The 14,180-nt window shown below is 52.3% G+C and overlaps 1 protein-coding gene across 3 annotated transcripts in view; it reads right to left on the reverse strand.

Annotated features, from left to right (window-relative positions):
* CCND3 (cyclin D3) overlaps nt 1-14,180 on the reverse strand; it is a 64,480-nt gene that overhangs the window by 2,369 nt on the left and 47,931 nt on the right. For all 3 annotated transcript variants that reach the window (XM_090024921.1, XM_090024923.1, XM_090024922.1), the window contains 2 exons: nt 5,259-5,418; nt 4,279-4,415 (listed from right to left, as the gene is read on the reverse strand). In XM_090024921.1, the coding sequence (XP_089881047.1) occupies nt 4,279-4,415; nt 5,259-5,418 (297 nt within the window). The remainder of the gene's footprint in view (nt 1-4,278; nt 4,416-5,258; nt 5,419-14,180) is intronic.

The raw sequence follows: 14,180 nt of genomic DNA on the forward strand, positions 1-14,180 counted from the left end.
CACGGTGGTTCCTCCATCGTGTCCACGGGGAGAGGAAACACAATTTGCCCCAGGATTTCCCGACGTGGACAATATGGATGATGGCTCCTACTGAACGGCACCCGTTCCCTAAATACATGAGAGCAGCTCTTCCGCTCTGCAGTGGAAGTAGAGGGGAACTCGCTGCATCGCCGGGACCCTCCAACAATTGCAGCACCCAAGCTCTGTCCCACGGGTCTCCTCTGTCGGAGCCCAAAGCCTGCGAGGCTTTAGCTACAAATCACCACGGGACCTGGCACCTGCTGTGGACTTAAGTTAGACCCAGAGGCCTTGGCCTTTCAGTTCCTATCCTGCGTTGCATGAGGGAAGACCACTCAGGAAATCTGTTTTTAACTCGGCTCCGTGCCTGGCACACAGAGCAGATTTAGCCCTTTCAGACTCCAGGCACGGTCCGTATCCGAGGGACGCCACAGCTGCCAGTTCGGGTCCGGGGACACCAGCGTTCTGCTAAGAGGCCGCGGCACCCATACGATGCAGCGTGCTCCTCGCGAGCTGCCTGCACGCTGCTGACCCTTCGGGGACCGTCAGCCAATTTTCCCCACGGCTCGAGAGAACCCGATGCTGCACCATCTCGTGACCCCTCCGCCATGCCTCGCTCCAGAGCCAGGCGTGGGAAGTGGCCGGCCCAGCTACACCAAAAGCAAAGGGGATTTCAGGTAGCCGAGAGCTGCATGTAGCGCACCCCTCCCCGCAGCCAAACCGAGGCACATGAGGAAACTCCTGCAGTTTGACACTCGAGAGCAGTGACTCACACTACCCCAGCGGCAGCACTCCTGCATCTCGAAAGGGCAGGAATTGCCTTCTCTCGGGGGCTCTGCCCGAGCGCTTTGATGAGGGAAGGTGGCGTTTTGCACAGGCCGGGTTGGGGTGCTGGCCGGATCCAGGCCGGACGCCCCTGGGGCCATCTCTGGTCGCAAGAGTCTGTCGCACACACAAATCTCTTACCAGGAATCCACAACTGGTTCTTAGAAACTGACAGAGGATGTGGCAAGCAAAAATAGCAACGCCCACCTCCCCTTCCCTAAGTCATTTCCAGTAAGCGTGGCCTCTGCCCGCAGCCATGAGGCGAGGAGAGCTGCATTGCAAGGGCCCCAGCAACGGCCACTCTGGTCCTTATCATGGCTCTGTTACATGGATGAGCAGGAGGGGGACCAGCACGAGACCTGCGTCTCGGGGCAGGGAGGGGAACAAAGCCCTGGAGCTGCCGGGTGACGTTTGGGGCCAGTCGGCGGTGGCCAGATGAGCCCATCTGCTGAGGAACCGAGACTGAAGGCAGCACCTTATGAAAGCCGCGGCAGCCGTAACCGACTCATCCGCAGGCGATTGACGGAGCAGCTGCGTCGAGCCCACCCAGTGCCAGGGCCTTCCACACTGGCAGAGTAGGCCCGGGGGACTTGCCCTGTCCCTGCTCTGCCTGTCCTAGGGAGGAGCTCGGCCTCTGGGGCCCCTCTGCATCACAAAGATGCACAAGAGCTGGCCTTCATCATAAGGGAATGGGGAAGGAACTAAGGGGATGGATCTGTACTCAGGGAGGCAGCTGGGCAGAGACACCCAACCCCTAACAAGGGGTCGGAGTTGCTCACTTGAGAGCATGCATTCATTGAGGAGGAAGCAGGCCGCCCCGAGTCCTTGGAGAACCTGCATCGGGGCTGAAGTCCCACTACAGCCAGGATGAACAGATCCCCTCCCCTATACCCTGCTGGGTCAGACGCCACCAGCCCCAGGCAGGGATCTACCACCCTAGCAGCAGAGGTGGCTCGATTAAAGCGGCACAGTTCATGCTGCGACCTCCTGGAGTCACAACAGAGCGCTGCGAGTGCCCTCCGCGCGTCTCCTCCAGCTGCTCAATGGTGAACCGCGGGGGGGACGAAAGCCTGGGTGGAGGCGGGAGGGGGCAGTCGTCCACACTCAAGCAGCGAATCAACGACAGAGTCAAAACCTAGGAGACTGAGGATGAAACGTCGCTCCTGCGCTTGCGCTGCTGGAACCGTGTCTCGGAGAGCTCGGGGGATACTGTCCTCTGGGTAGACTGCAAGCACCTTGGGGCAAAAGCTATGTTTGGGTCTGAGGCTGTGCAGCATCTAGCACCACGGGGCCCAATTGCACACGGGTCTTTCTGCAATGCTGTACCCGTGTGGCAGAAAGGGCTCCTCCTGCTGGTCCATCATAATGTCTGCAGCTCAAGAGGTCAACCCTGGAGCCCAAATCGCTCCAAAGATGGAAGCTGGGACCAGGGGCGCTGGGGGCAAAGGCTGTGTTTGGCACCCAGGGCTGCAGGAGAGGGGCCAGCAAAGGGGGGTGCAGCCTGGTAACAGCTTTCAGCCCTGACAGCCCCGCTGCCCTCTGATCTTCCCTTTGTGTCCCCCCCGTATGTCCTTGAAATCCTCCCTGCTTCCCACCTGTTCTCCTCCGCTGGCTTCAATTAACTCCGCTCACAGGGCAGCATTCAGCCTCTGCCCCATTCACGGCAGCAGCTTGCGAGCAGCTGGCTGCAGGCAATTCAGAGTGACTTTTTAACTTGAACAAAAAACCGCTGAGCAAAGAAAGCGTCTCTCTCCTCCCGACCGCCCCCCAGCCCGACTGTGTGACAATGCCAGGCTGCGATGATCCCTCTCTCAGCTCCCCGCCTGCCGCCAGGAAAGTCCAAGCATTCAGAGCTTGGTCAGATGAAAAGGCCAAAGGGTCTGTGGCCGAATGAAGGCTCCCAAGGGCCCGTACTTGTGGAAGGGGGTCCTGGAGCTATCCCAGTCCAAGCTCCTCACCCTCTCCCCAAAGTCACGGCCCCCCCGAGCCCTGCCGTTTGGCTGTGACCGAGTCCTGGAATGCCCAACAGCGTCTGGCTCCCTTCCTGCTTGTGCGCAGAGCAGCTGCAATCGGACACTGGACGAGATGAGCAGATGCTGAGCCTGGTCCCCTCCGCCCTTGTCCACCTGATCCCATTAACACCTGTCCGCTCAGGTGAACAGACGCCTCCCTTTGTGCCTGCTTTCCAAAGGCTCTATGCTCCCCACCCTGCTGTGAAAGCGATCTGGGCCCTCAGGTGACCGGGTGGCCAGCCTCAGTAAGCAGGAATCATGCACCATACTGCAGGTCACAAGCTGCGGGGGCGGTGAGGGGGGCAGCTGGGGCCAGCGTCTTAGGAAAAGGCCGGGCAGGAGTTGGGGCTTCCCTGCTCTATCCCATGATAGCCTTGCTCGTTACTTTTATCAGTGCAGATTCCCCACCCCTGTGATCCCAGCTAGCCACAGCAGCAGCCAGACCCACAGGAGGGGTGGGGCAGATAGTAAAAAACTGGGCCCCAGGAGGCTGCAGCTCAGAGGCTTACTGCACTTGGTTGGTTAGCACTGTCCACCCCCTGCCAAGACAGCTGAGTCCAGGCCAAGGCTTCTGGAAATGTTAAACGGTGACCCCAGGCACTACTGGCTGAGTTTGCGAGTCTGGGATTTGGAGACGGCCACAGCATCTGTGTGCATCCAGCAGCCTCAATAAAGAACATGCCTTCTACCCCTTCCAGCTGATCCCCGTCTCTTCCAAGGGGTACTAACGGGGTGGCAGCGTTGACACCTTTATCCTGAAACTGGAGAATAAAAGTGATCTACACCCAAGGCCTGAGCAGGAGAGACCAGTCCCCTGCCTCTCCCCGCAGCCTGCAGGGACACAGCTTGATACTTCGGGGCTAGACACTGGGGCCCCATCATGGCACTTGACAGATGCCTGCTCAAAGCTATCCTCCCTGTCCCTTCTTGGCTGCTCCTGATGACAGGGGCTTTTCTCCGGACCCCACACACACTTCCTATGCCTGATGCCCCACCTCCTGCCCCTCTGCGGGGAGGCGTGGGACCTGCTGATCACGTTTTACACTGTGATCCAATGTGGCACTTGTAATAGACCTTTGGTGATGACCCCTTGCAGCCCACAGGCTGCTTGCCAGCTTGGAGTCCACATCTAGACCCCTAACCAGATTCAGAGCTGGCTTCCTACCCACAGTGGAAACAGAGTGGTCTGATCAGCTGATTTCTTCACGATCTTGCCCATGCAGAGACAATATACTTGTTTGCAGTAGAAAACACCTTTTCTCTACACACTTTGCAAAAGTGAACAAGCCTTGTTGGGACATCCACCGAGGAAACCGAGGCAGAGGAAATGAACTGTCGGAGGACACACAGCAAAACATACAGGAACTTTCTGTCGCCCAACTCCAAAATCACTTTGGCAAGGGACCCCTGAGCGAACACTTACCAACTCCGTGCCAGTAATGCTAGCCAGCAGCTCTGTGAGCGCCTCTCCAGCATGGGGGAAGAGAGACAGGCCGTGGATGGCTGCTCCAATGCTGCCCGTTGCGATCATGGATGGAGGGTACATGGTGAAAGTGTAATCTAGGGATCCAAGGCAGGGAAAGAAACAACAAGGAGTCTTGTGAGCGCAGCTGCTTGGGACTGCAGCACCCACATAAAGCTAAGCGGGGTCTGAAATGCAGGACAGGCAAAGGGCGGTGCAGCTGGTATGACTCACTGGAACAGAGCCCAGCGAAGCCAAGGAAAATGTAAGCCACCCGTCCAAAAAAACCCAGCAGGATCTGCTTGGCTGTGGAATAGTTTCCTCAGGGAAGTCCTGAAAGCCACAATGCCCGGGCGGTTTAGGATTAGCTCGGGGAAAACGCTGCAGGGAGCAGCCCCCACCAGATTTTGCCAGCTCAGCCTTTCAGAACTGTACTCATGCTGTCCAAGATGCAGAAGTGGGGCTCAAAGCAAAGTGGGGCAGGGGGCGTGAGGCACCCTCTGGAGCAGTGTTTTAGTGCAACCCCTTCCACTCAAGAGGCCTGGGGGGGTTGTCCGAGTCTATACGGCTTGTGAGACAAGTAGTAACTTCCATGAAGAGTTGATTGCCCTATGCCTGGCTCTAGCCAGTGCGAAAAACGGCTCGCCGCTGCTTTGCCCTCCCATGACACTTTCCAACCAAGTATCACACAAACATGAAGTCCCAGGCCTTCAAAAGTCCCCAGCTCCATCTGGCAGAGGGGGAAACAGTCACTGAGCAGTTCTGGGCCTTACGGTAAGGGATGGAGGCTCTCATTTCAAGAGACACAGATGCTCAGTACCTCTAGGGAGTCAAGTCCCATCTGATTTGCCCAAGGTTAAACAGTCAGTGAAAACATCAGCCTTTCTTCCAGCCTGGGCTGCCCTCACGAGGCCCAGGGGCTCTGTTCCTCTGCTGCTCACCTGTGGCACACAAGGCAATGAAGGTCTGCGCATGTTTCTTCACCAGTTCCACCTTGTCCTTGGGAAGTGGGAGCTGATGGAGGATGTGAGGCAAGAAGTCATTCGCTATCACTGACACTAGGTCCCACTTTAGCTTCTGAAGAACTAGAACCTCCCAGTCCTGAACAGGGAAGACAGAGAGAGAAAGAGAGAAATTACATGTAGAGAGGAGGCCCTTCTAGGCAGAAAGTACTCATCCACCCAGAAAATATCAGCAAGATGCAGGGGCATATGAGCACAGCGCTGGGGGAATGGCCAGTCAACTGGTGCATAGCCCCCCAGGAGTCAGAACTGATAGAAGGAAAGCAAAGTTCCTGCCCCGAGTCTGCAGCGGTGGGCAAATCCATACCCGCATAGCTGCAGGCTGGTGTAAAGGAATCAAAAGAGGAAGCCATCCATCTGCTCCCTGGTTCGCACCAGACCAGCCCTGCCAGCTCCCTTGTTCACAGCCCTGCTGCAACAACCTCTCCAGGATGCTGCAGCAAAGCAGCACAATCAGGGTGTAGGCATCCCATTGTCATGCTGCTCTGTCTCCTAGGTCTCCTGCTGCAGGGACTCCTGAAGGGGCAGGGGAGGGTGGCAGAGAGGCTTGGACAGGATTCCTGGGTTATGGCTATGCAGCAAAAAGAGGGGCCAAATTCTGCACTTGAAGCTTGCAGCAGTTTTCATAGGATGTGGCTCTGTGTGGCCCCGAAATCTTACAGCAATGGACGAAACAGGGAGATGGAAAATGAGACACCAAAACTCAGCCCCACTAGTCAACTCGGGCAGATTACTCATACCTCACTCAACCAAGCTTCCCATGGTTGCTAATGGCACCTGCCACAGTAGGACAGACACGAGATTAACCACCATGCCTTCCATCCACAGCCACTTTCCACGCAAACTACCTGGAGCCGCTAGCTCACAAGCGAGCAAAATGCACCCTCTGCTAGGCCAGGAAGCAGAAGCCACTCCACACCTGTCCTTAGGTGCTATTTTCTTCGTTTAAGGAAGGAGGTAATTAACTTTCCCGGTTACGCTGTGGTCAGGTTAGATTCTGACCAACCCCACCAAGCTTAACACCCCTTCCCATCTATTGTTAATGAACAGTACAATGAGACCTTAATGAGCACAAAGGGCCCCGACTTCCAGCAGCGCAGCACCTCCCTCACTCCAGGACCAATATCCGCTCACCCAGAAAAGCAGAGCCCGCCCACAACACCACTGCCCTTCCTCGTCCAGCCAGCTTGACCCAGCCTGGCTTACAAGAGCTGACCAGACCGCCTTCAAGCCAAGCTCAGAAAAGGATGTCCAGCAGCTCCCAGGGAAAGCCCTGCTCTTCCACAGGATGCTGAAATGGCCATGCAGGTTTCCATCTCCTGCTCTCTTTGGGTTGCGTTAAAGCAACAGTTCATGCAGGTTTTTCTATTAGAGGAGGGCAGACGACTAACATCTCTGCTCCCCTCACACCCCTCCGCACTGTCCTGCCTCAGTGCCCCGGGAGGAATGGAGGTGGCTGCAAGGGCTGTTTCCAAACATGGAAGGCCCAGAAAGCAGATGGAAGACAGAAGCCCTGGTGTCTCTATGGCCTCTTCTGCCCACTGGTCTCCAAACATTTTATAAACATCAGGATTGATCCCGCTAATGTCCCCAGCAATTCCCTCCGAGTTGCTGGGTTGCAGCTGCAACTGCAGTTGCTCATTCTCCCTCAGGACCCTGCATGGTACTCCTCCAAACAAGCCCTTTGAGCTAGGTATTATCCTTGTTTCAGAGAGGGAAATGGAGGCACTAAGCAGGCCAGCAGCTGGCTAACGAGCACAATTAGGCTGTGGCAGGAGCCTATGTGCAGCAACCGGGTGAGGGTCCTTCTAAAACTGGCTGATTTGGTTTCATAGCTGCACCAGTAGGAAGAACAGCCCAGTAGTTAGAGCAGTAGCCATCAGTTCAATCCCCTGCTCTGCTACTGGCTCTCTCTGCAACTTTGGGCAAGTTGCTTTGGGTGCAGCTCACTCAACTTGCAGAGTTCATTGATTTCAATGGGAGTTAGGCCCCTAAGTACCCTTAAGGATCAGCACACTAGATCTCCAGGGCCTCAGTTCCTCTGTACAACAGGCATAACAACAGCATTGCCTCCTAGCTCGCTCCAATTATTTGCAATTCTGAATGTCACATTCCAGCTGGAAGGACACCAAAGCAAAGGCTTGGAGTCCTCAAGGGAGACTGTGGAATCTCTGCCACTGGAGGTATTTTATGCACCGGTGAAACGTCAGCAGGAATGGCACCGGGATGGCTCATCCTATAAAAGGACCCCGTGAGCTCCCAGCCAGGCCTACTTTTGATGATTAAGTTCAGGGTGTGGTTCAAATTACCAGAAGATGTAGTATTTTTAAGTGGCAGGAGATGAGGTTGATTCTGCTTGCAGAGAAGGCAAAGTGGGGGGTAACCAATTCTACCAGGATAAGCAGTTTTGAAGAAGTGAGATTGATATTTCAAAAGGATATATGTCTCAGTTGATTTTTTTTATAAAAAGAACCCACCCTTTCCCCTTACACAACAGTGCCCGTTCTGCATTGCTCAAAGCTACAGCATTGCTCAACCTTCTCTGGGTGCCTCGCTACAAGGGCTGCACAGTGTCATTGCTGCCTGGCTGCAGTGTTACTCCAGAGCCTGTACTGTTCCACCCGGTGCATTTTTTTTTAATTTTTTTTTTTTTACTAGAATGGATTTCCTAGGCTTGCATCCCAAGCAGTCTGCTTTCTATCTCCACAGCAAGCAAGAATAACATCTACCCAACTGTTGGAGAGAGTCCGTGTTCCTTAAATGCTCTTTATCCAAAGGCACGGAGGAAAAAAGGAAGAGAAAAAAAGGACCAGAATTCATAGGACTTTAAAATCAAAGAAGAAAATGACCTGGGATGCAGAGTATAAGAGGCAATATTAAGCTTAGGTCTGGAAAGAGGGTCTTTGCTGCTAGCCAAGCTGAAGGATCACAGTGGCAGGATGCAGAAAAATGCCTCACAGGAGGTGCTCAGGAGACTGAGAAGGGGATACAAAGCTCTCCATCTCCAGATTGCTAGTTCAAACGCCATCCAGGCAATCAGTGATGGGCTGCCTGACTACATGAAAGGACACTGCTTGAGTCTTAGTCCCGGTCCTCTGGGAACAAGAGTCCAAAGTACAGTTAGCGCCTTTGTCTCGTCACTGTCACAAGGACGGGCAGAAGACTCCCTTGCGTGCCATCTGCCATGGCTGAAGCCTAAGGCACCTTTGCAAGGCTGCAACATGGCGGGCGCAATCTGCAGGACAGTTACTCCTACCATACCTGCTCTGTGATGAGCAAGATATTCCTCAGCCAAACACAGGTGACAGAGCCAGGTACAGTATGACATTCCCTAGGCTGTTATAAAAGGGGCTGACTAAGTGATCTCACGGTCCCTTCTGGCCTTGAAGCTTGTAAGCCTGTATACCAATGATTCTCAATTAGGGTGACAGAAGATCCTTTTTACAGGTGCTCTGGGGTGCCACACACTAGTGGCACTGTTAGGTGTGCAGACACCTACACGATTCACAAGATAAAACCAGAGATCTCAAGTAGGGCTCTAGAGTGTCAAAAATATTCTGCTCTGATGTGCATTTTCTGAGCTCTTTGCAAGAGAAGAATTGCTATTTTAATTTTCTGCCGTGAAGAAACGAGCAAAAGCTGAGCTGGCATTTTTGGAAGGGTGCCTTGAGTCTAATGAGGGTTGCCTGGTGTCTAAAAAGATTTAGAACCACTGTTACATGCCGAAGACTACAGCCGCCAAGGCTGTCAATCTGGCGTCTTCCACCAAGCACTAACAATCCCCCAAATGCACCTGCTGCAAACAGGAGACAGAAGAGCCTGTCCAACCATGGGGACTGTCTGTCAGACTATCCACTTTTACTAAACGGGAAGGACGCATGCCCACAGAGAGCTGGGTATCCCAGAGGAACTCCCTCTGGATAGACCAAACTAAGGAGTGTGCAGAGGGCACTTTTCTTCTGCCACACAAGCCCTGATCTGGATGGATTACCGTGACATCTCAGTCCTTTCACGGCCGATAAAGAAGCAGCACTTTGTAAGGAACGCGGAGAGGCTCAGAGTCGTCAACTCTTCCTTACGAAAGGCCTTATCCTGAGAGATGCTGTCAACCAGGAAACTCTTGCGGAGACCAACGAGAGTTGCAGATTCTCAGCGTCTCACAGGATCTGGCTCATGGAAGCTTCTTTCCTCCCTGCCAAATAAAAGCGTCTTGTCAACAACCCCTGGGATTTCCAGCTTCTGAGCCAGGCGCTAGAACTTCTGAATCACTTGATCACTGGAAGAAGCAGCAGAAAAAGGCTGGAACAGATAGAACAGCTACTGTGCGGCAGCAGGAACCATCTTGAGATAGCAAACATCCTTTTCCTGGCCTTTGCCTGGCATCTAGTTGACTCAGTCTCTGGTTAAAGAAAAAAGAACAAGCTCAAAGCACGTGGAAAAACTGCCTTTGGTTTCTTTGGTCCAGCATCTCTTGCGAGAGAACGGCTTTTCCCAGACAGCTCTTCTGCCCAAGAATGAAGCCTAGCCCTGAATCTACAAGATGCGCCGTGGACAGAATATCTGCTACATTTGCTGGGATTTTTACGCATGGAGACCTTACCCTACTGGCTTCTTCACTAGCACAATCTGTGCTCTTGGTCCTTCTCTGCTGCACTCTGGTTCAAAAAAAAAAAAAAATGCCGCCTCCATGATCTGTTCCCTGTGTGAAAATGACACCAAAGTGCCATGTTCCAGGACACCACCCCCAAGGCCTTGTCTCAGTAATTTCCTGCTCAAGTGAACTCCCATCAACAAATACAGCTAGAACTGAGGGGCACCTCCTGAAATTAGTAGGTGATGAGTTTAAAACTAACAAGAGAAAGTTTTTTTTTTTCCTGCAGTGCATAGTTAACTTATGGAATTCATTACCACAGGAGGTGGTGGAGGCAGGCGGCACATCCAGGTTCAAAAAGGGACTTCATAAATTAACAGATGATAGATTCATTCATGGCTATCGAACAGACAGGTTGGAGATGTTTCCTCCGACATCTCTTAACCAATAATGGAAGATGCCAGGGATGGCTGAATAGGGGATGGATCACTCTAGAGGTTTAATGCTCTCCCCCCGTAGCATTCATTTTTGCCACTGTCGGAGACGGGTTACTGGGGTAGATGGACCATTGGTCTTACCCGGCATGGCACTTCTTAAGTTCTTATGTACAGCTTTCATTCACTCATGGCCCTTCCTATTTGTACCAGGATGCAACAGCGGAATTGAGATTTTTCCTTGTTGTGTACCCCATCAGCAACAAGATGCTACATGCTAAATGCTACCCTCTGTGGCACCTGTCCACTGCTTCCACTGAGTTTGTATAAGCATAACTGACTGAAACTCAGGAACAATTTTGTTCGAGATGCGCAAAGAGGAGCAGAATCTGGCGCACGCTCCACGGCTGTTCTAGCTCCGCAAGAGGGAAGATCGTTCGCACTTGACTCCGTCCCTTAAGTTGATGAGTTCACTCCTTACACCAGACTCATTTTACATTGAAAACAGCAGGTCTAAGCAAAGCAATGGCAGCCCGACCCCCTCCTCCTATGCACGTTTAGATGACTCAAAAGGAGAATGGAAAGAGACATCCGAGCTGCAGTTAGCCACCCAGCCCACTTAGCAACAGATCTTATGTGCTACTGAAATGAGAAGTCATGAAAGTCCATTTGCAAATAGGAAACTCAGGTTAAAGCTTCGCCTGAGTTCTGAACAGGGGACAGGAGCAATGTGCTGTGGCAAGGTCAGGAGCAATTTCTGGCATCTTCCAAGCCTGGACTCCCTGCTCTAAGATCCTTGAAGAAGGAAGCTCATCTTGCTGAAGGTCTCTAGAGCGCCATGCACACCAAAAGTCTCTCTCTCCGCCAAGGGCTGGATTTTCAAGGGTTTGGTCCCTACACAATCAGGGCCAGGTTGTCAGAAGAGTTTAGCTCCTATGCAGGTATCGAGCAAGGGCTGTACTTTCAAGAGTGCTCTGCACCCAAAATGCTGGGCTCTTCTGAAAATCCAGCTGCTTGCTTTGCTGCCTGAAATGAGCTTAGCCAATTTGACATTCTCACTTCAGATGACTTCTAGCTGGGGAATTAGACTTGCTAAAGTCAAAGCCCAGTGTAATCAGCCTTTGGAGAGGGCAGCTGGGAAAAGCAACCAGTAACGGGGAATCGGGGAAGTGAAGGTATAGTTACTGCAGCCTTCTGTACTGGGGAATCAGCAGAGATGCCTGTAGGTTCTTTCCCCTTAGACACCAAAGCCGATTTTGCAAGGCTGGGACAGCAGAATCTGTGGTGACCGCAAGAAACAGGACTCCTGTTTTATCTGCAAAGCCACGGGCAGCTGGGGTTTTTTTTTCTGAAATTGCTTTGCTTTGCAGTAGTTCTAGCCCATCTTCATTCTCACCTCTCAAGCCCAACTGTGCAAACATGCACTTGTTACAAAAAGCAATTAATGCCTGTGAAACCTCATGGCAATTGTGGTGCTAGAAAGCATTGTTGCTGCTTTGGGAGCCAAAACCATCCTCTCGTCGTAACCAGACTCTACGGAGGAATTGGGTAACCTCAGAGAAGAGCAGCACTTGTTACAGACAAAGCAGATGTCTAAGGCATGAACGATGGAGCCAAGGATTATCAAAATGAAGGACAGGATGACCCGCAATGACTGCTTCCCCCCAACCATCATGTGGCTAAGTACCACCCCAGAACATGCAAGAAAAGCCACTGCAAAAAAAGAAAGGTAGGTTAGATAATGCCCGTGACGGAAACCCAACTTCCTTTAAGTGGACAAGTCCCTCATTGCATCATTTCCTCCTACCAAGAATAACTTCATCAAAATTTTGTTTTAATTTATCCTCTTTAGAGCACTGAGCTGGTGCCAGGCATCCTCTCCAAGAGGAGGAAGTAAACCTGCTGGGAAAGTGCGCCAACTTCCTGTGCGAGGCCCGGGAGAGTGAGCCCCAGGCCAAACTGGCACAGATCCATGGTAAGAAGCCAGGAAGCATCCATTGTCCGAACCTGGATGAAGAAGCTCTCCTTCCCCTCCCCACCCACTCCCACTGCAGGGTTGTGAAAGAAGAGAAGTACACAACATTATTAGCACACAGGAGGAAAGCAGCAGCTCCTTCTCTGGTTTTGTAAGCAGGGCATTAACTCTGTCGAGTCAAACCTCATGAGTTTCAGCCAACATTGCCCCAGGGTTTTTAACCCTTCTTAGGTCACGGATTGTGCGAGCCTGTGAGAAGGGATCAGAGTGGCAAATGATAGTATAGCCAGCTGCCAACTAGCTTCCATAGCTTGTCAAGAGCAGGGCTGGTGGGATGGGGCTCAAAATGACTTTCAGATCACAGCCTTCAGGGTGTTTTCTCAACTAGTGGCTTTCAGAAGTCCTTCCCCAGGCTGCCCGGCTGCTCTGACCCTAATCACCACCTCGGCCCAACCGAACATTGACCAGAACATGTTCTGTTTGACCTCAAGCAAACCGAGTTCTCCCAAATAGTAAGGGCAACTGTTCCTAGAAGCCCATGCACCTGGACTGATTTATGTTTTTGGCCATAACAAATAGGCTTCCCACGCCCAAGAAAAGTCCATCTTTGAGCTTAAGGATGAATACGGGGTGCCAAGGACAAAACTCTTCTTGCTAACCCCAATTGCAGGTAGACACTGAAATGCAATGGCAAACAGTCAGCGGCAGGAGTGTTTGTCTTTGCTTTGCTCAGTGGGGAAAAGCATCTTGATATCGTGGTGGTGGGAGCTGGGATAAAAACCTAGGTAGACAGACAAGAAAGGAGAAACACAGTGGGAGGAAGCTCTCCTAATCACCTGCAAGTGGATCTCACGTTGGTGCCAAGAGCGAGCAGAGCTTGGGTTGCGGGAGGAGTCCGGCAGTGTCACTGCCTCTTCCTCCCTTTCCGCACGCGACCCGCGCGGAAAGCGGGGACGGATGTAGGCATTACTTGCCCCAGCTCCTTGCTCGCGAACATCTGAACTGTCCTGCAGCAACAAGCCATTAGCTTTTCAGCTTAAAAATAAAGACTAACCTCAAGGTCAAAGCCTCTTTCACTGCAAAGGAATGCACACTTCTAGCCCCCGCTTTGGCCCTGCTCAATTGCTGTTCTTTCAGAAAGCGAAGCCTATTATAGACCAAGCCTTCCAACATTTAATTTTGAAACAGCCAAACCCACAGGCAAAATTACAGCGATTCTCCTTTGTGCTTAAATACAGATGCACCAATCTGAAACCTATTAAAGATCCACACAAGGTGGTTATCAAATCCATTTCCTAGTATCCAGGTATCCACATCACAGAAACAATTACAACTGGCACTAACTAAGCTCCACTAATTCATGGTCTCAGGAGAAAGGCAAAAGACTGCACGAGCCATGAAGGCTGAACTGCCCTCTTGACCCCAGAGATGGGGTCAGAGGTACAGACAGTGGTCACTGGGGGGACAAACGCTGTGAAGGCTTGCCTTGCTGCAGCCTGCGTCCCTGTTCTGTGGCCAGCAGATTTCCAGGGCTGGCAGAAGACTTTACCCCAGGACTAAATCCAGAGCCACAAACATGACACTGCAGGTATGACCGACACGTCTTTCTCTCCCATAATCATAGGAAAAAAAGGCCCTTCTCCATCCCTTCTCAATCATTTTTGCCAACTTCCTAATGCACCCTCCACTCCTGGAAAGTGACTGGTAAGTGACCTCCCCCACACCCCTAATCACATGCTCAGCCTGCTGAAACCCCTGGGAGTTATGTCCTAGAGTCCAGAAGGTGCTGTCAGGGACGATGTTTTATTTTGCGAGCAAAACCCACACGTGTGGAGTATTCT

This window comes from Crocodylus siamensis, chromosome 13, assembly GCF_052110815.1.
Source record: "Crocodylus siamensis isolate JL-2025a chromosome 13, ASM5211081v1, whole genome shotgun sequence".
Taxonomy (NCBI): domain Eukaryota; kingdom Metazoa; phylum Chordata; order Crocodylia; family Crocodylidae; genus Crocodylus; species Crocodylus siamensis.